The following is a 27,109-nucleotide window of genomic DNA, read 5'->3' on the forward strand; positions in this document are numbered from 1 at the left end:
GCAATTTTGGGCAGCAAATGAAACAGCAATATTTTACAGAGTATCTGGTGGGAGGAGGTATTGTTCCCTGCTGTGCTGTTTAGGGTCAGGGAAGGAGACCACAGCTGTCTGTCCTCAGCAGAGGATCCTGGTTTTATCCAAGCATAGATTTGCTGCTGCTTACAGTGGGAGTGGGATTATGAGAGTTTCACTGTCTGGAACAACTGACTTGTTCGGGATATTTTCTGGAAAGCCTTTTTAAATTTCTGCAAGCAGCATCAGAACAGAGTTTATTTTGTTGCTCAAGGGCTTGGGCTAGCAAGAGGGCAGCTGAGGTTTCCTTGAGGAGAGTAGGGTAAGAATGGAGTTAAGGGCCTGAGGAAAAAGGGAAAAGCAAAACAGTGGAGTTTGGAAGAGCCAAATGAAATAAATTAGAATGGAAAAAAAAAAAAAAAAAAAAGGGAAAAGGAAATAAAGTGAAATTCACTTAAAGCACATGAAAGTAATTAACTGACAGTGTCCAATAAAGAACTTCACGTTACTGAAATGCTTGTGTCTAGGGATATAGGCCCAGGCATCATGATCTTCACCAGTGGAAAGTAACAAAAAACACCAATATGAGTATGCTTGTCTTGCAAGAGGGAAAAGCATGAAGATCATAGTGCAACTTGACAAAGGAGGAGAAAGAATCAAATCTCTATCCTTATCTTCTACATTCTCACTGCAAACATGTTTTAAGAATACTTGATCACTTGCTATGTGAATACACTTATTTCACAGCCCACAGTTCTCAGGGCAACATTTTTTCCCCAAAAGTCTTATTTGGAGCTTGGTTCCTCAAGACAGACAGTGTCTTGTATTTTCTGTTCTACATGATCATAACTGGGACACGGAGGCACTAATGGTAAATTTTCTTAAGGGATTTTCTAAATCATGGTTATATATCACAAAACCATATATTTGAACGAATACAAGCAGAAAATTGGAGAGAAGCAACTTTGTAATATATTGCCAAATGCTGAAACTACAGCACTTTCTCTTCCATTGGACTAAAGAAAAATAAAAAATCAAGCAATCAGATTGAATTCTATTAATGGAACAGAAGCAAAGAATGTTCTCAGTGTAAAATGGAGAATAACTGTTCATAAAAATAGCCAAAATCAAGAGAATTTGTAGGTCAAGACTGAGCTGTAAGGAATTTGTTCTTGTTGCTCAGCTTTAACAAGCAATTTTTTTGAAAGAGAAGAAGAAACTACTGATGAGGCCTGGCTCGCATACTATTCTGTACCTTCAGTATTACTTAATTGAACAGAGTTGTTCTTGGAACTGATACCATTGTCTTTGAAGATATACTATTTTCTAGGGTTATGTAGTGCCTGCATAAAGTTTGGAAAAGCTAGGAAGAAGGCTTGGGAGGGTGATAACCAATTTCCCTCCCTCAAATTCTAATCTTCATCACAGGAAAAGGTCACATGAATGCTGCATATGTGGTTCTGTTGTTGCCTATACGTCTATAAGTCAGGAATAATAATTGTCCATGAAGTCAGTGTTCAGAGCAGAAGGAAGCTGAATAGCCCAGTGTTAGCTTCTGCTTGATGCCACAGCTTGGGAAGGTGTATCAGAAGCTGTGCACAAAAAGCTAGGCAATACGGTGAGGAAGGGTCCCAGCACAGTACAGAACAGGCAGAGAACCTCGCAGGGCAGTAGAGTCCTAAGTATCATAGAAAGCTATTTATTTGTTACATGGATGAGTAGACTATTTCTATTACAACTTCTAAAACATTCTAATATATACTTTTAAAATTACAAAATAGGTTCCAGCATAGCCATAATGAAAGCAGCCTGAGATAGCAGCAGCTGTTATGTTATCACTGGAGAAGAAAAAATTAGAAAACCCACTGGGTCATTTCAAAAAGTTATTAGGGGATTGCTATTTTTTATTGTGAGAGAAGACACTTAAATTCCTTTCTTTGAGATTAATGGAGCTAAATCAGTAGAATCACTGCTCCATCAGTTACAAACTTCTCTGCTTGCTCCATCTGGTCATTTTGATAAGGATAAATTATGTATCCCACCTCTGGGATACAGCACAATAATTCTTCAGAATGTCCAATACTTGCCAAAATTAACATAAAAGTTCCACACTTGTCCTTGCTAGAAGTTTAAAATGTCTGAAGGGAGACAAGAGGAAGACACTGCTGAGTAATGTACTCTTGCAATGATCTTCCCTCCTTATCCTGCAGTTGCTTGAAATTGAAACAATTTTCTTAAGTGATGAGGCTGCTTGACCTTGCACATTTATGAACAAGCTTAGAAACTACTTCACTGTAATGCAAAATGATAGCATATGGACATTGTTGTGAGATCTGATTGCTTAAGATTGCTTTTCCTTCCTTGTTTTCACTGAACAATCTCAGTGGAAAATATCTTACAAAGCAAGATCAGTTTCCTTCTTCAGGCACTGAACTGTATTAGTCTATTAAGAGTTTTTATACAACTGATTTACATACATCCTAACAGGTTACACCAGGCTATGTCATACCTTATTGACCTTCAAGAACAGGAGTCTACAAGTCACTCTGCTTTGGATTTTTGTTGTTTTTTTGGTTTTTTTTCTGAAGTTAAAAAATAGTCAAAAGATGTGTTTCACTGCAGTGGTGAGGTTAGACTCCCAGAACAGGATCTAAATGGTCCTGAAAATTGATGTTTGCTTCCCATAAAATGTTGAGTGTTTAAGTGTTGTTCTGAGAATTTTTACTACATAGATTTCACTCGTGTCATTTATGTAAGAGTAATGTTTTGCTGGGCTGACAAGGTTCTTTAAGTAGTATGTCAGTCTGCACAACTTAGATTAATAGAACAGCTAATTTAATGTTCTACTAGGCTTTCCTCTCCACAGAACATTCATTATAATTACTGATACTTCATTATTTCAAAAACTATCTCTTTTAGATCTTTGATTCTGATTCTCAGTTTCTATTCCCAGAGACCAAAATTATCTGCAGTGAAGAACTGAAGCTATCTGCCAATATCTGGTGCAGTAACAAACCAGTTGGCCAGAATCACCTTGTCATTTCTCCACCTCCAGCAATGTAAAGCAAAAAGAGTCTTTTCCCAAAGATTCACCCTACTACACATCACAGTGTTTTCTCTCAGTCTTGCATAAAAATTGGATAACCTCTCCCTAATATAAGCATATTTCAGTATAGATTATGCTCCTTGTGAAGGATAATTATGTTTAGGAAGCAGCCACAAGACATAAACATATTCCATTACTCACACACCTAATCTTTTTCTGTAGCTTGCAGAACTTTTCAAAGAAAGAACTGCAGCAATGGTGGCATTTGCTCAGGTCGTGAGGGTGGCAAGATAAGTGATTCAGACTAGTAATATTGTTAAATGATAAATATGTGAAAGCAACTTATATATCAAAACTTAAACTTCGGACAGTTCAAAACAAAACATGTTCATTGCCTTGTTTTTGGTTTTTTTTGCATGATTTTGCAGCATCAAAATGCAACATTGTTCGTAAAACCTTTAATAAGGGGAAGATCATGTTACAGTATAGACCAAATGCTCAGCCATGTCTTGCAGTACATTTCCTATGTTACCCTATGTATAACCTAAGGAGAATGCAGAGAAGCAAACTGTACAAACAAAACAATTACAAAAGCTTCTGTGTCAGGGATTATTTTTAACAAGCCATTTCTCCTTTTATGATGGTTTTGTTGTCTCAATCTAAAAAAGCAATGCCTAGGTTTAGCAAAATCGATTTACCAGCTTATTTCAATTCTTAGTCTATTTGGGATGCAGGTGGTATTTACAGAATCAAAAAAAAAAGGACCTGGCAGCATCAAATTTTGCAGTCAACTAGTCTTGAGAATTACAACTTAAAAAGAGAGAAGTTTGTGTAAAGCTCCATGAAGCACAACGTAACAGGCTATCCTCTGAGGAGAACTGGTTCTGTGCTATGTGATGAGAATCAGTTTCCATTAGCTATATTTAGGGCTGTGAACATCTTATCTGACAAGCAGAAATATATTTTCTAAAAGAATACATTTCAGACTACCATCTTACCTTACACGGAAGGACACGGGTACAAGAGAAGAGTTTTTATACAGTATCCATAGATTGGGTTCAGTTGTAAATGAAGAGTAAATATATTGTAGACAGTTCATATCAACAGCTTTTTGCTATTAAGATGTATACTTTCAGTGAAAAGCACAATTAAGCATGTATTACAATTACCAGTATAAAAATAAAATTAATAAAAAAGATACTAACCTCTTCATCAATGTTATGGGCAACTCCATTCTGCACTGGTCCTGAATCAGTTGGTGGTGTTACTGCAACTTCCACTTTTGCACTTTTTTCTGTGGCATCATCAAGAGCAGGAAAACAACAGAACAGAATGTTAAGTAACTGGTAAGAACTGGTCAGGGAAACTGCTGTCACATACTCAGTCTGTGTAAATCATGAAATACTGATGGTGAACCAACATTTGCCTTAAAGAGAGAAAGACAAAAATTCTGTCTTCCATTTGACCAGTGCACATTTTGAATAAATTCTTCTGAGTGGTGAGCTTGCATTTGAAGAAACTGTTCTACTGGTACTCATATTACTTGTACTCTAGAAAAATTTACACTCTTGGCAATATTCAGTACTCTTTCTTTCATGCTAAACGCACTGACTCTAAGAGACATATAGCATCCTCCCCAGACATTAAAGAGTGCAACATGTTGCATTAACAGCCGAGGGGATATATTCAATAATATATAACTCCTATTACACATTAACCCCTGCCATTCCTAAAGTCACTTCCAAGCTGCAATTATGCTCTTTCTCATGCAAAAATGCGGAAAGAGAATAAATGGTGGTCTAAAAACATCCAATAAGAGAGAAAGACCTTTAAAACAGAATTTTGTAGTCCTTTCAATAAACTCAAAATTAAAGGGATAAAATCAGGCCTTTGGTTTCTGATGTGAAATTTATTCAAATTTACTCTTACTTTAACTATCTTGGAATTCTCCAAACAGTAATTGTGTCTTTAAGTATGTACTAGACAAAAATGTCAGTGGCCAAAAATCCCATGGACAATATAAAGTCATGGGAAATAGCAACAGCAATAGCAAAGGTCTAACTCAAGTACAATATGTCTTACAGTATGTTGTTGTACACAAAAGTAAATACAGCTGTCTAGTTACACTACTGCTATCCTAAGACTCTTCTAGATTAAAAAACTGAGATGACAGCCATAAGGTGCCATACTATCTGTAATTATTGCAATGCATGTGTGCTGTCTCTTAACCTCACACCCAGCATTATGATTTATTAACACCCAACTGTTTGATTCTGGAAGCAAACAGTAACTCAACATAGCAGAAGGTGAAAAAAAAGTCAACTGATTAACAACTCATCTTTTATCAGACACATTTGCATCTTATTTTCCAATGCAGAAACACGCCAAGATAAAGTAACAGGACATAGCATGGATTTTCTTTTTGTATATGAACTTATGAACTAAAATACAAATTCTTACCTTTAATGGAAAAACATAATAAGCTAATTTGCACAACTAGCATACACATCTCAGCAAATAGCAGATAGATAAATAAAATGTTAAATACGAAGGTTGATTCTTTTTGTGACAAGGGTGATACCACATAAAACACATGTTCTCCTAGAGCACTTGATTAATTAATCAAATTTTCACATACAAACTGTGAATAAATTTTGTTTCTCTGCTTCTGTCACTTCAGCACATATCCAAAATCACGGCTGTTAGTTTCTCTTCAACCCTGCTGGGAGGCTTTCTAGGTTCCTTAACTGACTTTCTCTTCTTGCAGCTTAACTCCTGTCCTGTTGATAAGCTTCATGCTCTTTTTGTATATGGAATCAGAATATTTTTATTAAGACAGCATAAATGAAGTAGAAGGGTAAATTAATCTCTAAGGATTTAAAAAAAAAATAAAGCAGTGAAAAAGGCGCTTATAAAGGTGATAAATCTGTGCTGCTGTGCTCACCATGATTAGCAGCTCCATTTTGCCTTTCACTGTCTTCCACCTGGCACTTCTTTTTGGCGATCTTATGCAGAATTGAGGCTCTTTCCTTGAACTTTCCTAAAAGAAAGAAATGTTGTTATTAAAATGCAGCCATTTTGAGATGTAAAGTTTATTTGCCATAGCTTAGGCTCCACAAATCAGTGCCGATAGTCCATTTGCATCCCTCCTCTAACAGCAGACATGCTATTAAACAGTATTTGATATTTATTCTCAAATATACCCATTTTTCTTCTCAGTGGAAACAAAAATGTATTTTTTTTCCTATTCTGAGAACTCAGTGGCAAATTGAACAAGAAATTGAAAACAAAAGCTATTATTTTTCTTCAGAAGTAGTCAGTAAAGTTTCACCTATGAAAGCGCTTAGGATTTCAGCTTAAACAGAAAATGAATGCTAATGAATAAAGATAACAAAACCACAAACATTTTCAGGTCTCAGTTAGTAGTACAGAAACACAAAGTTTCAGATTAAGCCATGTAATACACGGTGGTGACTGTGGTCAACTTTATCACCTTGCACTCAGCTATGTGTCTGTGACTTCTACAGGTACTTCAGAAAGGAAGAAGAAATCTCCAGAATACATTATTTCTATACCAGCTTCTCAAAGGTAAATTTTCTTCTCAGCCTGGCAGATGGCTTTGCCTCCCATGAGGTTCACCATGCAGTTAATAATCTAGACAGTCTCCTGGGCAACTCATTCCATCCTAAGAGAGGTCGCAGGTCCTATAACTCTTTAATGACCACTGAGTCCAAATGACACATTCAAACTAGACACTGTGAAAGATGGCAAATAGTGAAATTAATTTAACCCATCCTCTACAATTGTTGATCTTCCTAGGTAAGGACTATTGGGACAGCTTACAACAATCTGTTGTGTTTAAAGATGATGTCTCTGCCTTTCTTTATTGTTATCCTCATTGCTACTGCCCTTTAATATTTTAAAATTATTTAAAAAGTAAAACTGGTACAGTACACTTCTAACTCACACTATTACCATACAGGGTCTGTGACACTTTTAATTCTTCATTTCCATTTTAAAAAATCCATTGAAAACTTCTGTTGTCCCTGCAGCAAAAACAGTCTTAAGACCAAAAGATATTTCAGTGAATTCACACAACTGGTTAACAGTGGGAAGTAACAATGAGAAGCCACAAATGAACTCAGTTGGATAACAGAGTGTCACTGTTTCCCATCTAACAAACACATGAGAATACATCAGTCAAGACAAAAATCTTCTCTTCCCTTCTCACAAATGGAAGATTTAAATCCCTGCACCAACACTTTAGTATGGGAAAAAGCGCATGCGCAGTCCACACAAAGTAGCAGCTATCATTTGCTGGAAGTAGAGTTAATTTGCCAACAGCAAATCACGTGGAAATATTCAGCTGCCCCTGCCTTTTCACAAACACATCATGCTAAATAAATAAATAAATAAATAAGCAATTCACAATACATTGTAAAGGTTATCTTTTTTGGTACACGATACCTAGAGTAAAGTTGCCTGCAGAACAGTACTTAAGAATAGAACACAATTATAAATAGCAAGTGACCCCATTATTTCAATGCCCAGGATGAGTGGCAGAGATTTTAGTTAGAAAGTCAAGAAGAAACAAAGAGTTAAAGAAAGAAAAGGAGATAAAGAGAAAGAATTGCTTGGTATAGCTGAGAAAGAAAAAATGGAGGGAAAAAATGCAAATTGTATTTCCATGTATTTTAAGCTGGCATGCTAAGAATTAAGTCTGTTCCTAACTTTTTTTTAAACACTAGGGGTGTTTAAAAAGTGCTTATCCAGAAGTATTTGTAGATACTGAAAGGTGTATGTCAGTTTGCTAAAGGATTGCTTCAGGGTTCAACTCAGCTTCATATGTTTGAAAATTTGGCTTGTGATGCCCCAAATATACAAATGCATTTTTGCAAGCAATGCAAATGATTCAAGGGGGGCCTTTTTTGAGAAGCATGAAACTGAGGAAAGCAGCAGTTCCAACCTGCATGAAGACAGTGGGATGTAAATAGACATCAGAGCTATGCTTCCTCACTCCCTTTTGCTGCCATTTCCTCCTTAAAACCAAATCAAAACTTTTTCAGTGAAGGGGAAGCACAGAGTCATCAGGAAAAAGAACCAGCTCAGGATATTCCTATGTAATTTCAAATTTACAGAAAGCTACAAGGGTTTCATTTTAGGTGAAGATCCTCTCTCATGCTTTTTTTCTCATCTTTAGGTGGGGTTGCTAAAATAATCCATAGAAATTTTATGTCATTGTTCTTATTTCTATAAGAAGATAGGAGCATATATTTCCATCTAACGAAGGAACTATGTACTGTAGTTTTGACTACCTAAAAGTGATTTTCACACCAACTGGTACCATGAGAGTTCAGGTGAATTAAAATGCTTGATTGCGGAGACCCAAAATAGGATAGATTGTTATAGAAATTCTTAATTAATGTAGATTCGCCAAACTCAGACAGAATTGCAGCCCACTTTAGTTTACAAAGGATGGAATACAAGGAATGGGAGATCAAGGCCAGGTGACTAGCAAAGAGGGCAGCTTAAAACAAAATTGGATCTGTTTTCATATATGCAAGCAGATCAGTATTGTATAATACAGATATGCTTTGATCTGTGCGACTAACTCCAGCTGGCAGAGATTCTCCTCCTCATCAAAGATATATTAAAAAGCCAATCCTTTGACCATGATTTAAATTGCAGACTACAGATTCCCTGGGTCAGGAAAGCCTTTGATTTGATAGGAAAACAGCTTCTCTTCAGAAATTCACCCATTTAAAAAATTCAAGACTCTACCATTTGCCTAGTTTTCAGTCTCTGATCAAATGCAAATTATTACATCTATGCAGCAACAGCCAAGCTTTTCTGAGTCTGAAGATGCCAAATTTCTGTCTGTTGAACAGTCTGAACTGTACCTACCAGTCCTGCTTGTGGCCAGTTGTGGAACAGATCAAGTCCAGAATTCCACTTCATGTCTTTCTCCTTTAATTTTAAAATTCTGCAGAAGCATCAAATGAAAATATATGCAGTTTTGTCATGTTGCAGGCTGTTGGTGGGGGTTATTTGAGAGCAAAAGCTTACTGTGAGGGTCTCTTCCCCTCTGGTTGAGTACATTCTCTGTCCCAGTCAGGCCTGATTCATCTACAATTAATGTAAAGTAATTTTCAGATCAAAAAGGAGCAAAGAAAATAATGGAGATCAGTTTCTAAGACCTGAAGTACAATGGCCCTCTGGCCATTATGTTATCTTTGATTGTGTATTGCAACCCAACCATCACTTTTTGTCTCTGTTCTGACGCAGCAGCAAGAATAGATGTGCCTTGGCTTCTCCACCAGAGGAATGAAAATATGCTGCATATCTCCACTAAGGGTTTGAGTGCCTGATAATACATTGGAAAAAAAAATCCACTGATTTGTAACTGGGTTTACATGTTCTTGTGACTTTCTGCTAAAAATTGTATAAAAACAGTATCAAAAAAGGAAGGAGGAAAACAGATAATGCAGATAAGTGTGATGCAGACTGATAGTGAGTATACTTTTTAATATCCAAACAGAAAGTTTAAAATATATCACATTTTGACCTAAATACTGCTTCTGGGATACACTATTCATTACTTGTTTTGTGAAAGACACGAAAATGATGATGACAGCTGTATTTGAGAAGGTGAACTGTATCACAGACTTTTGTTAGTGTTAATCCTTCTAAAGACAAGGAGTTTCCTTTCTTATTTTTGCTATTGGAAGATTTTTGCTATTGCTACATTATGGTTTTGGATTATTTATTCATAAGGAGTGCTTTCTAAGATGACATTGAATATCAACAGCATTACTTCAGTGAAGGCACAGTATTAATATACATAAATGGTATGTATCTTATTTGCATCCACAAACAGCTACATTTAACTGCCAGTAATGATGAATATTGGAAGGCTACTAATATACTGGCTACTTTTGAAACAGTAGATTTAATACTTTAGAAAAAAAAACCCAAACACAAACAACTTGGAAGCTACAATGAGAAACAACCTTCACATCTTGATTGTCATGAGGACTGAGATGAGATATACTGCAAAAGCTTTAGCTTTTAGACATCTTTTCTTACATTGGTGCCACTCTTGTGAATCAGATGATGATGGAGGGAGAGAGGGGGGCACTGGAGGGTACTGGGAGCTGGTGCTCACACCTGCTACAGAAGAGATCAGCATCTTCCAACACTGGGCACAAAGATGAAAGGAACAGTCTCCTACAGCCAGCCCCAGAAGAGTACTCTTATATTTGATTATCAGCAGCAGATACAGAAAATGGGAAACAGTCAGAAGTTACTACATTTTGGTTTTTTTCCCCCTGGAGAAATGATAACGAGTAAAGACATGTAAAAAAGGTTTTCTTAAAATCTTTTAAACTTCAGGATTAATCTGAACTAGAAAATAATCATGTTTTAAAAAACAGAATGAAGCTATTTGCCTTATATTCCCAACATTAAAAATATGTAGGAATAGGTGACTAACTTTTTTACAGACCACAACCATCCTCAAACATGCCACTAATTACTAAACAGAACATTCCTGAAAGCAACTGTCTGGCATTTTAATCAGAGAGGTGGACACAAGGCCTTGATCCTTCAGACAATCAGGTTTCAGTCCAGAGAAACTTCCAAATGATAGCGATGCTGATCCCACTAGAATTGAAAGCATGTGCTGGAAATTTAGTGCACAGTTAACTGCTTTCCTGAATTAGTGTAATAAACTGAAATGCTTTTCAATCAGCACAAAAATATCCCAAGATGTCACTGAGCCCTCATTCAAGTCCTAATTACTTCCTTCTTGTATTGCTAGAATCAGGATTTTAAATTGTATTATTTTTGCATTGCAGTTAAGCATACAATTAATACTGTAGCAGTAGTCATGCCTAGTTTTTGAAGTTTATTAATTACTTTTGAATAATAAATAAAGCAACTTAATAATTGTCCTCAATTATTAATGAGTGATTTGAGCATCCATAAATTAATCAATCTTCTTGAATGCACAGAAAAACATGGCACATAATAAGCATCTACAATCTGTACTGCACTATACTGCGCTGTATAATTTGTGAGAGAGGTTTTGCATGTATGTTCTTAACTAAAAAGCATTCCATTGTATTTCCTTATCTGAAATTGCAAAACTGAAATGCTGAACACAAAAACCTGAAAAAAGAGCTGCAACTGATCGCCCTGTCAATGAAGACATGCAAAAAGGGGTTATTCAAAAATGGAGAAACTGAAAATAGGACTAAGAAAAATCAAGGAAAAAGTAAACACAAAAAGGGGTAGAGGGCTTCCAAAAAAGCTGATACAAAAATTTCTAAAATATTTCTTACCTTCTTCAGTCATTGTGTCATAATATTTTAGGTTTCCATATGATCCAAGCTCTACAACATCACAGTAAAAGACATAAATATAAGGAACCAGCAGACATTCAAGAAATGTACATGTTTTTGCATGTGCTTCATAAACTTGAACAGCGATTATGTGAAAAAAGATCTGCAGGACACCAAAACACAGATTACAGAAATGGCAGTGCCTTCCCCCCACCCCTAAATTTCACAACTCACAAGCTTTGAATAAGTAACTTGTTAAAATGAGATGTAGGAGAGCACTGAAACCTAAAATTCAGTCTTTTCAAGGTGATTGAAAGCTTGGTGCCTCTACATTTGGGAAAATAAAATAAACCTTGACAGTTCCTAATAATCTGAGGCTTTGGAAACTAACACATTTAAACATTCCACAGGTCAGACATTCAAATAAATACGCATCCAAATTTAAAAAAAAAATAATCTCAACATGTAATCTAAGAAATTGTTCACAATGCTTTTCCAGAAACATTATTTCATATCAGTACTGATGTTGACTTGCTTTAGAGGGATTACTTAATATAACTATTCTCTCATCACTTCTGAAATCAGAAAAAAATGTATTTACTCACTTTATCAGATGCTATGAGACCTAAATTAATTACATCATTAAATAAATCTGAATATATTGCATTACTGTATTCCAGCGGGGCACAGAAAAGAATTCCATGCAGAGATCTCCAGATCTGTAGGGCTACTGTTTGTTTTTTTCTGTGGGATACAATCTTGAGTGAAATCACTTCTTCCCTCCAGATATTGCTTTACTCTTAATTTCTTAAAGTGTTTTTGTTTTGTTTTGGTTTGGTTTTTTTTCTTAAAGTTTCGCATATATGTAAATATATATATATATAAACACAATAATTAATGTAGGTCTACAAAACAGGACAGAGAAAAATCAAGCACAAGGAAGAATTTGTAAACGATTTCTCAGAGGAATTTGTGGATTATTGCACTCAACATTTTTTACAACTGAGCTTCTGAGATTCCAACCTCCAACAGAGTGCAATCACTAGAAACCAGATATGTAACAGTTTGGTAGTGCTGTTTTTTCTTTGGAAATATTATCTCTTCATGCTTATGAAAGAGCTTAAGCAATTGAATTCACAAATGCTGTTCAATTATTTTGGTTTTAGCTGAGGTACCTCATGATCTTTCAGTGTTTTCCCACACAGGTGAATTTCAATAGATGTCTGGCTATTTTAACTGTAAAATACTGTGAGAATACACAAATCTAATTCTTTGAAAGACTTTTTTTTTTTTTAACATCTATCTGCCAACACCTGAGTCTACCCAATGAATGTTCCTGAAATCTTTTGCAGAGACAGAGAAAGCTTTATCCTACGCAACTAAAAACTACAGGATATTATCACTGTTAATTTTTTTATTAGTCATGATTGGATTTTAATGACTGGTTCATAGGCAGACGTTATCAAAACCAGGTACAAATATTGACATACTTTTGCTTTTACAATGCATCGTCTTACTTGCACATAAGTATGCCCAATAGAATATGACATTACTCTCTAAAAGCAAAGAAAGACATAATTTAAAGTTAAAATTCAATATACGGTTTTACAATTATATACAATGTATTTATTGTTTTGTAAAAAAGTTCTTAGTGTTCCAATGTAATCTTTGTAATGGTATTGTCATACCATCTTGATTTCAATCATAAAGATCTGAATTCCTGATCTGGCAAGAACTCGCTACAATTTAAATATGGACTTCCCTGCATACAGCATTTAGGACCACACGTGCTGTTTAATTAGGGTTCAGTATCTCTAACTCTACATCCAGCATGTTCACTTAAACTTACTCCCACTGATCTCTGCCTTGATGTGTATGGGGTCTACTTTGTTAGAACCTGGGATGAGGCATTCACTGGAGGATGAGGACAGGATTGGAAAACATGTCAAAAGGAGTCTAAGAGTAATCAGAGAAATGAAATTTCATGGAGGAGACAATACTGCAAGAGAGGGGCTGTAAAAACCTGTGGAGCAAAAAGAGTAAGGATGGGAGGGGAGCAAAAGGATGAAGTTGAGATGATAGCATGAGGCCCCTGCCTTAACGGATGAAACAGAAGAGGCTCCAGAGGAAGCCAACAGCAACAGTGAATTACGCTAAATCTCCAGAAGTAAAAGTGACAGCGGAAAAGCAAGACATTAGACATACTGGCAATGTGGTTTAGATCTATTTTCTTCCCATCTGAAGTGAGAGATACAAGACAAACAGCATAGAAAGAAGGAGACTGACCCTACAGAGACTGAGGAGAAAAGAAAGAAGGAGATGAATGAGACTGCATCATGCTGACGATTATAATATTCTGGGCAATTCAGCAATTCAACGCTTCAAGGATTAAACTAGGTTAATTCTGGCAGTTAGCAACATTTTTTTTCCAGGAAAACACTAATCTTCCTGGTGAGATTACAGTCCTGAAAGCTTTTATAGTCCTATACCCATAATAGGACATTTTATGTGATCAGCAACCCACTGACTACAATGCACAATGATGAAGCCAGATAACGTCAGCTGCACACATTCACATGAATTATTTTGTGGATTTCAAGATTACTTGGGTGAGCGCTGTTCAGCAACATGGAAGGTCTGCCTCTGTACAGTCTGCCTCCAATATATTGCACTGGCTGGCACTGTGAAATTTGGACCAAATCTGCTCTTTGGTATTTATTTTGTGCATTTTCCTGATACAATAAGATTCTGTTCAATATGACTCTAAGTAAAATCAAACTGAATTGAACTACTTTTTGAAAAAAATATTGTATTGGAAAAAGTTCTCAGCTTTTAAAATAGATTGATTTTAAATGGAACTGGAAATCTGAAATACTGTGATAAAGGGTGCTTGGAAAAACACCCCCAAATCCAACACTATTAAAATTTGATAATTCCAGTTCCATGAACATGCCTTGCAGTTCCCACAGGAAGGTCAGAGCAGACAAACTGGCTGACAGCCAGTACCTGCACACTGACTGGTTGCATGAAACAAAGAGGATGCAGAGATGCAGCTTAACAGCTGATCCTCAACAGTGACAGAGTCATTGAATTAATTTGTACCATTCTGCATATTTTTACAGCAGAAGAGAACAGAGGGTTCCTGGTAATCCTGTCTGACATTCCTGAAGGATTACAACAACATTTGCCTAACTACCTACTGTTTCCTACTGTGTATAGAAGTGCCACACCAGAAAAAAATTAATGTTATTAGTCAAAACTGCTGCTTTACTTGTAATTACTTGTAATTTTAAATAATATATCTAATTACTCAGTTTATTTTCAGTGTTCACTCACTAAGTATTGTAGGTTCAGTCTGTAGTGAAATATTCATTTCTGCCTTTTAAGGGTAGTGCCCCAAACTGCCAGTATTTCTCTTTGGTCTCCTACCACAAAGATATCAGATACAGACTGCAGTTGTCCCTAGTTATGTCAGAAATAAGCCTGGCTCAGAGTTTCTCAAAATACTCGTAAGACAAACAGCTGTTTTAAAGCCAGCAACCTGCATTGCTAAAGGTCTGTATCCCTTCATGAAAGATGTGAACTCAGACTCTCAAAACAAAGCAATGCACTGTGGGTTTCTTTGACAAGCAGATGATTTTCACTTTGCATAAAAATCACATTTGTATGAAAATTTGTGTCACACTTCTCTAAGGTAATTAAACAGCTTCACAGTTGACATATCTTTTATCCAAAGCAGAAATGGTAAAGAGAAATCACTGGAGGTAATCCCTGAATTATCAGTGCAATTCCACCGTTGCATTTACTTGACTTTCCCTGTGATGGACTTCCACAGTCATGAAGACGTCAAGGAATAATCCTTTATCAGCATCAGGGGGAGCTTGGCTAAAAAGGAATTGTGAGACATTGTGAAACAAGCAGATGGAGAGCATATATTTTTCCTGAGTTTTCATACCCAAAAATTTAACCTACCAAAAGGCTAAGTATGTAAGACAAGGAAGAGGCAAAAAATGAGATTAAGGGCTCAAAACTGATAATGAATCTGAGAATGACCATAGACCCAAGAACAGCAACTTAGAATCAAGCAAATTATAATTAAAAAGTTTGTAAATGTGAAGCCTAACCAGGTACTGGATACAGTAGAGAATTTTTGAGAGGTTGAACACATACTTCTGAAAGTCAGCAAGTTCCTGACAGACAGAAACATTGATTTGGTATTCTACACTTCTACTCTTCTCTTTTACATCTTTCTGATATGAGTTCTGATGATTTGTACTTACTGTTGTCACCATACTTTACAGGACCTTTTTTTTTTTTTTTTTTAAGAAAGCTAACTCTTGTTTGACTAAGGGACTTAAAGGAACTCATATTTTACCATCAAGAAGGGCTAGGTTGTCTTTCCTTAATATTTACTGTCATTTTTTTCTATCTGTCATGGTCTTGAGAAAATTCAATTAGATGATCAGAGACACATCCACAAACAAAAAAAGGAGGCCACTTCAAAAGTCTTGCCAGATAAGCTGCAGTGGCTATCCAAAATAAATTACAATCAAAGCTTGATTTGGTTTAAGCATGAAAATACATAGTCAGGACAGCTGTACCCTGCTCTGGAATCACGCTTGTATTTAAATATTCATGTATTTCCTGCACATTCTGCAGCAAATTTCAAGAAGTATATGAAGAGCAGGGCATGATTAGAAAATATCATGGAGATGAGAGGCAAGAATTTTGCCTGCAAAGAGCAGCTTGAGCAGAGTCTTGTTAAAAGAATAAAACATGACATGCAGAAATAAATTGTTGTGGAAAGTAAAGTTTGCTGCAAAACAAACACAAGTATTAAATGCCAGAGTTTCAAAAATAAATTTAAAAAGGGCTTTGGAAAACTTCCATTATTTAAGATTTGCTACCTGCAAGAGGCGACATCAACTTTAAAGGGAGACTTGTTCTTAAATTTTAGAAATTCTGTCAGTGAAATTACTGCAGAATGCGGCCTTCTCTCTCTATTTTGGGACCAGCTGAAATTAAGCAGATCTGACATTTATTGCTGCAGAGTTTGAGAGCATCACAACAAAGAGATACATTTTGCTACTAGACTGACCATTCTGAAAGAAATCTGTAAGGGTTTCTTTTCACCTCAAGTTATGCATAATAAAAACATACCAAATTTTTGATGCATGTCACCAACTACAGGGGCATTCTGTGGATAAGATAAAGTTGCAGGCCTGCTCACCTTACAGTCATGGAAATGCATGAAAGAAGCTTTTTTTTCAGAAAAAGCAAGACCAACATCCCTAAAATACTTCAAGAATGATGTGGTCCCTGCATGTACACTAAATAAACAAACCCAGTAAAATAATTCAGACATGAAAAGTCTAATTTGGCTGTATCACATTTGTGATTGACATTTACATAAATCAGCTGAACCAAAATTAATTAATAAAATTATCTTTGTTAGCATAAGATACATTTTTTTCTGTGCCAAAAGTACATATCTTTGTAGACAGCTTAGGTTCCACAGCTGTTACAGTGACATGTATATTTTATGTGTGCTACGTGGAACTTTGTAAACTCAATGGCTATCAATTTTTGGCTTTGAAATCTTAAGTAGCACTGGGGCAAGCAGCTACTTAACTTCCCTCTCTCCCCTTTCAGACAGATGTTAACAGGGCTATCTAAAATACCATCTCTGCCTATTTAAATAGACTTATCCTTAGCTGTACGTAACCCACAGTTTCTACCCTACCTATGCTGTTGCTCACTCTGGCAGTGCAGGGAGTTCTGTCTACAGTTTCTGAATTGAATTTGATGCTGGATATATCTGTAAAATTACTTATCTCATCTACACTAACCATGCAATCTCAGATACCTAATTAGGAACACAATTTCTGTGGTCTTTACTACAGTTTAAAGGTGAAGAAAGGGCAAAGGAGGCCTCACTGGAGAGTCATGTGCTTCATCACTTCACCAGTCTCATTTAGCTGTTTAAAATCTTCCCTGGGAAAAAGCTTCCTTCTTGCTAATGACCATGCAGAGCACTATGCCACTGAAAGGTGAGCTAGCAATGAGCCATTCCAGCAAAGGCAGCCAACAGCATCCTTAGCTCCATTAAGCATCCTTAGGCAAACCACTGCCAGCAGGTCAAGGGAAGTGGTATGTTCCCACCACAAAGTGGTGGTGAGACATATCTGGGTGCTGGGTCCAGCCCTGGGCTCACCAGAACAGGGGAGTCATGGACACACCTGAGCAAATCCAGTGCTCAGCCACGAGGTCCCTCATAAGAGGAAAGGCTGAGAGAGCTGGGACTGTTCAGCCTGGAGGAGAGAAGGCTTAGGGACATCTTGACTACATGTATAATTATCTGTTGGGAGAGAAAGAAAAAGGGAATGACACTCCTCTCAGAAGTGCCCACTGTCAAGGGGACAGTCCAAGGGAACAAACTGAAATCCAGAAAATTCCTCCTGGACATACAAAAACCCTTACAGTAAAGAAGTTTTTCCTCATGTTGAGGTGGAACTTCCTGTGATCTAGCTTGCATCTATTGCCCCTCGTCCTATCACCCGGCATGAATGAAAAGAGATTGGCAACTCCTTCTTGGCACTCACCCTTCAGATATTTCTATACATTAATAAGATTCCTTCTAAGTCTTCTCTTCTCCAGACTAAACAGCCCCAGGTCTCTCAGCCTTTCCTCATAAGACAGATATTCCAGTCCCTTAATCATGCCTGTAGCCCTCTGTTGGACTCTTTGAAGTAAATCCCTGTCCCTCTTGAACTAGGAAGCCCAGAACTGGACACAGTACTCCAGGTGGGGTCTCATCAGGGCAGAGTAGAGGGAGAGGGATGACTGCCCTCAACCTGCTGGACAAACTCTTCTTAATGCACCCCAGGATACCATTGGCCTTCTTTGCCACAAGGGCACATTGCTGTCCCATGGATAACTTGTTGTCCACCAGGACTCCAAGGCCCTTCTCCACAGAGCTGCTTTCTAGCAGTTAGGCTCTTAATCTGTACTGGTGCATGTTGTTGTTCCTTCCCAGGTTAGAGATCAGTTAGGTAAACTGAATATACACAAATTCATGTGCCCCAATGGGATGCACCAAGAAGTGCTGAGAGAGCTGGTTGATGCTGTTGCCCTCCCACCCTTCATAATTTTTGAAATGTCATGGAGAACAGGAGAGATGCCTGAGGACTTGAGGAAAGCCAGTGTCACTCCAAAAAGGGCAAGAAGGAAGACATAGGAAACTACAGACCAAGTCAACCTCACTTCCACCCCTGGAAAAATGCTGAAGCAGCTCTTTCTGGAGGTCATCTCGAAGCACATGGAAGAAGAGAAGAGAGGGGTCATCATGAGTAGCCAGAATGGATGCATGAAGCAGAAATCATGCTTGACTAATCTGATAGTGTGACTGAATGAGTAGATGCAGGGACAGCAGTGGATGTAGTCTACCCTGACCTTAGCAAGGCTTTTTATACTATGCCCCATAACATCCTTGTAAGCAAGCTCAGGAAGTGTGGAGTGAAAGAGTGGACAGTGAGATGGATTAAGAACTGGCTAAGGAACAGAGCCCAGAGGGTGGTGATCAATAGTGCAGAATCCAGCTGGAGACCTGTAACTAACTAGTGGAGTTCCCAGGGGTCAGTATTGGTTTCAGGCCTGTTCAACATCAAACAGCTGGATGAAGGGACAGTGTGTCCTCAGCAACTTTGCTGATAATATGAAGCTGGGAGGGTTGGTTGATTCACCAGAAGGCTGTGCAGCTATTCACTGACACCTGGGCAGACTCAAGAGCTCGGCAAAGAGGAACCTAATGAGGTTCAACAAGAGTAAGTGTAGGGTCCTGCACTTGGGAAAGAACAACAACTCTGGAACTGAGTGAAGTGGAAGTGCTCAGGCTACTTTAGCAATGCAGGAGCTCAGCATCACCCATAAGTTGGTGTAAGCTGAGCTGCCTGGCCTTACTTCTTCTAGGATATGACAAATAAACAGCTACAGCCAAAAAAGGTTCCCCATGAGAGTGAGCATAGACATGACAGCACAGCTTATGTAGGCCAAGCAAAAAACAAGAGCCCAAGGGTTTTGCAAAATCTAGGAGTCTGCAGAGTGACCAGTCAAGTGAGAGTTACCCAACTTTTGTCTGCTGTCTTTGGGGTAAGCTAACATTTTTCATGATATCTCAGAAAAGAGCATCAGTAGCAGCAGCAAATTAAGAAAAATAGGTGAATGGAAAAGCTGGGAAAATCTTAAGACCAGTTATCTAGGAACACAACAGGATCTATTGAGTAATTATAAATAATTCACTACTGTCAGAAACTTTGATGATCTCATAATTCTTTTTTTGTCCTGAAAAGTGTGAATGCAGGTTTCTATTCTTTTGTCAGAGCAGACAGTGACTGTACCATACTTTTCTGCATCCAGTGAAGGAAGTGACAGAATTGTCAGCTCAGCTTTATAGAACAGAAGGTTACTTCTCTCTCCACTAACATGCACCATATTTATGTTTAAAAAAATAATAATTAAGCATTTAAGATAAACAACAGCTTTTCTGCAGAAGTAGATCCCGTATTTTTCCATTTTGGAAATAGGACTAGAGAGGCGAATAGGAGAGAATTGCCAAAGATACCACTTCTGACTGGGGACTGAGCCATGACAGAGATTTACCTCACACTCATTTTCATGCAGAGGATGGCATTTGCATTTGAGTTACATCCTGGCCACAGGGGAGCAAGTGAGTCAGCATCTAGCTAAAGCCTGCCTTGGGAAGGCATTTTGTTGGTCTGTGGCACCTTATCAGCAGACAGAAAAGTGGTGGTGTGATAAGGAAGAGATCTCATTCTTCCTGGAACCTACTCAAACTCTGTGAGAAAGGCAAGGTAGCCTCAGGTCACACTGGTGCTCTGAATCCTCCCTTCACCACATTTATCTTCCCTATTCAACAGAGCACCCACAGGTATCCATAGGTTTCCTCCTACAGATTGAAAAACCTCCCCCCATGGTCATGAAGGAATCAATCTTTAAAGTAACTTACAACTTGGAGGGCTAAGGCAGGCTTACTACTAATGGCAGATACTTTCATATCAAATGATTTCCATGCTTATCCTTCCTCTTCTCCCAGTGCAAAACATCAGCCCTCTTCTATTAAAAAGTGTAAAGAGATCTTTGTAAATCCTACACTTCCATAACCCAGGAATGTCTGTTTCTAAACCAAGACAAAGGTACTGGAGGCACAGCCACAAACGACCAGTGATTGCCATAATTTATGTTCTAATTGCTTGGATTTTGGATTTAGGCCTGAGCAATACAGCAGATCTGATTATGCCATCCTTATTCATACAGGTAATGCTGTTATGAACAGTCCAGCTCACTACTTGCTGAATAAAGGATTGCCAGACCAGCACTTAAGCAGAAGCAAATATGGCAGAGGATTTCCCAGGGATTAATGACTGGCTGGGAGTTGTTGATAGCCTGTGCAGAGGCAGTCATTAATCTAAATCGTCAGGAAATTATCTGTACCAAGGTCATCATTTCTGTAATAAGATAAAAGCAAACAAACCCCCTAATGTCACACAGATATTAGTATTTTTAATGAATTATGAGGTTTCAATTGTAAAGTTCATGCCTCATTAATGAATGCCCTACACACTTGCCTGTTAAGAGTGGCTGAACTCTTATATTCTTAGAAGCTTTATGCTGAGACCCAGATTTTGAAGAGGAGAAGCCTTCCTTGTTTTAGATTGTTAAATCCACAGTGTGGCTATATCTCTGCCTGAATGCAAAGTACCAAATGTCCAGCAGCTCCCACTGACCTCAGATGTTACTCACCTATCAGAGGTGGGCTGAAGACTTTGCAAGCCCACTTTGCAGAGTGATTACAACCTGGCTTTCACAAGACATGGCACAAGCCATGGAAAAAAAACACTTTTGTGTGGAAAGGGAAAAGGAAGGACAGGATCACAAGTGTATAATGACATATCAGAATCACTCTGTTTACCTACTTTTTGTGGGAACGAAAAACTTCTTAAGGTCATTTCTCTCTCATATTTCCCTACTTACAGTAAAGTGCATTTTTAAGAGGATCTCAACTAAAGCAGAGGTTAGTTCTGACTTTGCAAATGAATTATTCAGGAGTAAATATGATGAGCTGTTTTTCTATAAATACATTGCATATTAATGTAACACTAACACTGTGTAGGTCATGCTGACCTTTAATAGTCATACGGCCTGTTTATGTACTCTCTACTGCATATGCTATCAAGAGGACTTAGATGGGACTTCTTTGCTGTTGGCCTTGCAAAGCCCACACAAGTCCATATAACAAACCACTGTGCCTTTTCATGCCCCTCTTTTCCTTATTCAAGAAAATACAACCATGAACTTAATGACTGACATATGGGAAAGAAAAGATGGGTCTTCCAGCAGCAGTGCAACAACTACAAATTTTACTTCCAATGGCAACATGTGAGCTGCAAGCTGTCAAGAGTCAAGTATAGCACTCCCAGACTTCACAACTCCTTTTCTGGAGACTGAAAACACAGTTTACTTGGCTGTGTCAGCTGCAGGGCTACTGCCATCTGATTGGGAAATGCTTTGACTGATGGACCCAGCAGTCCAGAAAGAGAGCAAGTACTGAGGGAGCCACCCTAAGAGAGTGAAAGAAGGCATCTGCATAATGAATGAGATGCAGTATGAGGAAAAGAAAGAGTAGCAAATGGAGAAAGAGGAAATGCAAGAAGGAGGAGGACAGAAGGAGTATGCCCAAGTGTAAGTTGTGCAGGAGTACTGTGTATATGTCAGCTTTGATTTACAGGCTTTTTGCTTTTTTTCCTTCGACATCGACACTTTGTAATATTCTTGTATACTGTTTTGCTGTAAACAGAACACATGGTGCAATGTTTTTGACCTATGGATCTAAGTCACTGATCTGGCAGAAATATTGAGGTTATCTAAGCTGACTAAAATGGGATAGAAAAATGCTGAGAACCTCTTTTTGATACTGCTTTGAGCCCGATTAACACTTGCATTAACTAATTGAAATCCTTTAACCTCACAGGTCATGCACCAGGACCATCATTTTTCCTTACATGTATTCAACTGAGCTAATTTCCTTTGCTTACACAAAACTAACATGAATCACTCCTTTTTTTTTTTTTTTCTTTTTTTTTTTAGGAAAGCATGTGTGACGTGGAGAAAGCCATGTGGGCTTGAGAAGACCAGGTAATCCTTTTCATATCTACATCCCCCCCAGATGATTGGTTTATAAAGCAATGGCCTGCACTTCTCAGACGCTTCTGTTAAATACTACTCCTTACTTTAATTCTTAACTTAAATAGCTTAAAAAATTTCTTGGGTAGAATGGTAAAGGTAATGATGCACCAGTTGATTTTTTAATGTACATTATACACAGGAAGATGAAAACACAAGTACATGGTGAGAGTTTGGTAGGTAAAATTCATATCAAGCCAAACCGGTAATTCATGTTGTATACAGCAGGTACTTGTATCTGTTACCACACAAGCAAAAATGCCATCCAAATTTGTTAAATAGCATTACCTACCTTGACCAGCCACAGTATTTACATAAAATTATTAAAATATCTTTTCTTTTATGGAGGTTTGCAGAAATATCTGAATACAAATTAATGAATGTGGACCTTTGAAAGCTCAAAAACTCAGGAAACATGCATTTGCTGTGGAGATATCCAACAGTCTTTCCATCTGCCTTCCCAACTGTCAGCAGTGCAAAAGGTCTTGAGAGCTAAGACTGCTCACAAATGATGTGATGCCTCACCATAATGTGTCACAGGGAAGTTGGTGATTTTTTCTTCCCATTTCTCCTACACATCTGGGTGTATTTGTAAAAACCAAAACCAGAGTCCTATATGCAAAAATATTTAATGAGTTGCACTCCTATATTGGCACTCCATGCTCTCATTAATTAAAATGTGAATTTTGTGAAGTCTATGGAAATTGGGAAAAGTAGCTCCTTTGATATTAACTATTTCAATGTTTGCACATGCACAGGCTATTTTACAGTTCTTTTCTTGGCCATTTCTTCATCAAAGTTGTGCATGAAAATACAATATTTAATGCAGATTTAGGTAGATTGGTTTTTTTGGTCCATTTGTATATTTTAACTAATTGTGTCAGTTTCAATGAAACGTAGAGGTGGTTACTGCCTTGCACTTGATTAAAGGCCACAAGACCTTTATAATTAATTTTTTTTAGAGAATATTAATTCCAGGACAAATGTGAGAGTTTGGAGAGGAAAAAACCCAAACAAACATTAAAGTATTATGAGTAAAGAAATGCTGAAGAAAATTTTACAGGCCTCATGTAAATAAGATTTATCGGTTGCAGCCATCTCTATCAATTCACATTGATCTCAAGTGTTTTACTGGCATAATGAAAAATAGCACTGAATTAGTGATAAACTTAATTATAATATATAATTTGCAAGTCCAGGGTGCTTCTGCAACTCCCAAATTGGATTTCTGATTTAAAAAACTTTTTTTTTTTTTTTTTCCCCTATGCTGTCGGAAAGGGGGGAAACCTTGCTACAGGGAAAAAGCAGTGACAAAAGGTCTGAACGCTGAACAAGCTGTGTCTGGGAAACAAGAGAAATAAGTTTGGGCAATGGAAAAATACCTTGGAGCTGCTGTTATTTCTGAAGCTTTGTTAGGTCCACTTTGAACTCCAATCAACACTTCTAGCTTTACTGTGATGTTCAATCCATCATAAAGGTTCTGTCCCTCCTAACAGGCTCTTCCCAACATGATATTCTTCTCTTTTTTTTTAAAAAAATTGTTTGTTGGAGTATATCTACTGCTTCAGATTATTGTTATTTTTGTTTGTGTTAGCACTAGTTGAGACACGACAGAATGATCTACAGACCAGGAGCTTTGCTTTACCTGAAAGGAGGACTGGAAATGATTGTAATGAAAAATTAAAAAATGAAAAATTGAGATTGGAAGTCTTTTTTTCTTCTAGTAGAGTGGAATGCTTGGCTACCAGATAGGTAAAAGATGAGATTTGCTGGGTGCAGCAGTTAGAAAGCCTGTTCACCTGCTGTAGTGATGCAAATAAAGGAAGCCAAACACGTAACTGCAATAAATTTCTTATGCCCTTTTTCAGCATTGAATGGGAATAGATTGGACACAGTCTGTTGATAACTCCACTCTAACAGGCAACAGACTTTGGCAGTGAAAGTGTAGCATTAACCCGAGAGAGTAGAAATAAATAATGGTGTGGAGAATGCAAGGGCTAAAATGCCCATTGTGTTGACAAAATTAATGTCATATTCAGCTTTTGAAGAGGGAAATGTGAAAGTAGATTTGCCTTGTCCAACAGACACAGAGCAACTTAAAAAGCTGTGCACAATGTTGCAGTAAGAAACATAAAGGAATTTAAATGCAAGGAAGTGCTACATGCACTTTATCACCACTGAAGTTTGGAAGTTCTGTCAGTAACACTGCAGGTCTCTTAAGTCCCTCACACTTCTTCACAAGTGCTATTTTTCAAGACATTTATTACTACAGCAAGAAGGTTCCTTCAGACAGACACATTCATCAAATTAAGACCTGGCCTTAGATTTTTTTTGAACTATACCAGAAGCTGACATTCAAATCACCCCATAACTCCAAAGAAGTTCTGGTTTTCTGGCCAGCTTCTCAGATCAAACCAATCAAGGTCTCCTTGCTAATTTCTCAAAGAAAATAAAATATTACACCACATTTGGATAAAGCAACCAAACTGTTAACATGCATATAACACAGATGGATTTTTTTCTAATGTCTACATTAAATCCACCCAAAGTCAAACCAACAGTGTCCCATTCTTTTTTATATTACATACAACAAACTACCCACCACTTTGGCCTGTATTTGTTGGTTTTTTTTTTTCCCCTAATGAACTAAAATCAAAACCAGGAAAAAAGGAAAAACAAAAGCCTTTACAAAGTAAAAAAGCATAGGACTTCTGTAACTTTTAAATTGCTGCTGAAATCAGAGGTGAAGTGAAACAGTAGTTATGATACTCATCGACCAAACGCTCAGTTTTAGTTAGCACCACAATAAGCACATTTCCTAAATTCCAAGGCTTGGTGGGAGCACGTGTACCATGCCATAAGAGAGAAAAAACATCCTCAGAAAATTCAGACACATACAGAAGAGACTGAAAAAAAGCAACAGAAGTGCAAAAAAATAATAATTTATGGGAAAACAGAAAACAAAAGCATTTGTTTGCTTTTGCAAAACAAAAAATTAATAGGATTACCTTCAGCGAGTGGGTCAAGTGTGTGAATCATGAGCTGGAAGATGCTGTTCCTCATGAGACTATTGTGGAGAGATGCAGAGCTTCCTCCCCGCTGGAGCCGTGGCTTCGTCTAGGTGGAAAAATAAGGAAAAGAATTTAATGAATTTTGTTGTGTGGAAACAGGTCTGAAACACTATGAACTAATCTCAATCTCACTACACAGTGAAACATTTTCAATCATCACCCACAGCAGAATGTATTAAACTACACACTGTATTAAACATTGCCATATGTATAACATATGTATTGCCATATGTATAACATAACAATTTCTCTGAAGGGGATGGATCATCAGATTTCTCGTTAGTCTCCAAGTGCTCCCGGAAAGAGCAGGGAAAAATAATCCTTGTCTGCATAAATTCTTAAAATGTTAAGAAAATAAAAACCTCATACTTGCATCAGGAAGAATTCGTAATTTGTTTCTTTGTAGAGTCTTGTGGTTAACCCCTGAAGTAAGTTCTAATTTTTATTGCCTCAGTACACTGCAAATATGCAAATTATCAAAATTATGGAGAAGGCAGAGAGTCCCCTTCTCTAATGGCAAAATCCTAAAGCACAGTCAGAATGAAGCATGCACCTTGCTTTGGTTCAATCCACTAAGTACTAATAACAAAAACAGATTGTGAGAGTGGTTTGACAGTGCAGACACCTACAGCAATGGAGCTAACATACAAGCATCTTTTACATGCTTTTAAAGAAACTGAAAACTTATTCTGAGGTTCTTTTCCCTATGACATTGTCTAATGCAATAATAGGTGCATTTCGCATATCCCCATAGAGTAAGACTGCTTGTGGATGGCTGTCTGCTTGTTTCCATAAAAAAGGATAATCAAAGCCAACAGATTGGTGACTAGTAAGACCCTGAAACAAAAATAAAGAAAAAAATACCCTGAAGAAAATAGTATTTTGCAATAAACATGGCATATGGATTGAACTTTGGTGTCATACTAAATATAAAACTATAGAAACTGAACAAGAATATTAATTCACGGCTTTATCACTGGAAATAAAGGAATTAAATTCTATAACAGCACAGGAAGGGGGGTGGGGGGGCAGGAGGGAAAACCCAGTAATTTACCAAAAATGCTGATGTACACCAAACTAAAGTAAGGCTTGTCTCACCACCCTCCTGAGAAATGAATGCTTAGGCACATACTAGTTGCTGCCTACCGTCAGTGTTTGGTCATCCTTGTCGCCAGACTGCATGAATGGGAAGAAGAACAAAAAGAAGCGTCAGATGGAGCATGCATAGAATGGAAAGGCAATAAACCACCACAGATGTCTGATCCTATGAATGCTGTTGTAATAGGTTTTTGAACCACTTAAATGAGAGCATCCTAGTGATCAAGTAAATCAAAGTACATTCACACTGCAATGTTGAAAGAGTCCTTTATTCTTGTTAG

General features: G+C 37.5%; 1 protein-coding gene across 1 annotated transcript in view; it reads right to left on the reverse strand.

Moving 5' to 3' along the window:
- Positions 1-27,109, reverse strand: part of SLC24A2 (solute carrier family 24 (sodium/potassium/calcium exchanger), member 2) — a 96,526-nt gene that overhangs the window by 16,880 nt on the left and 52,537 nt on the right. The window contains exons 3-8 of the mRNA XM_010008434.1: positions 26,877-26,906; positions 25,668-25,776; positions 11,401-11,451; positions 5,981-6,098; positions 4,260-4,354; positions 1,164-1,183 (exon numbers count right to left, since the gene is read on the reverse strand). Coding sequence (XP_010006736.1) covers positions 1,164-1,183; positions 4,260-4,354; positions 5,981-6,098; positions 11,401-11,451; positions 25,668-25,776; positions 26,877-26,906 — 423 coding nt within the window. The remainder of the gene's footprint in view (positions 1-1,163; positions 1,184-4,259; positions 4,355-5,980; positions 6,099-11,400; positions 11,452-25,667; positions 25,777-26,876; positions 26,907-27,109) is intronic.

This window comes from Chaetura pelagica, unplaced genomic scaffold (genome assembly GCF_000747805.2).
Source record: "Chaetura pelagica isolate M959 unplaced genomic scaffold, ChaPel_1.0 scaffold232, whole genome shotgun sequence".
In the NCBI taxonomy this organism is placed as follows: domain Eukaryota; kingdom Metazoa; phylum Chordata; class Aves; order Apodiformes; family Apodidae; genus Chaetura; species Chaetura pelagica.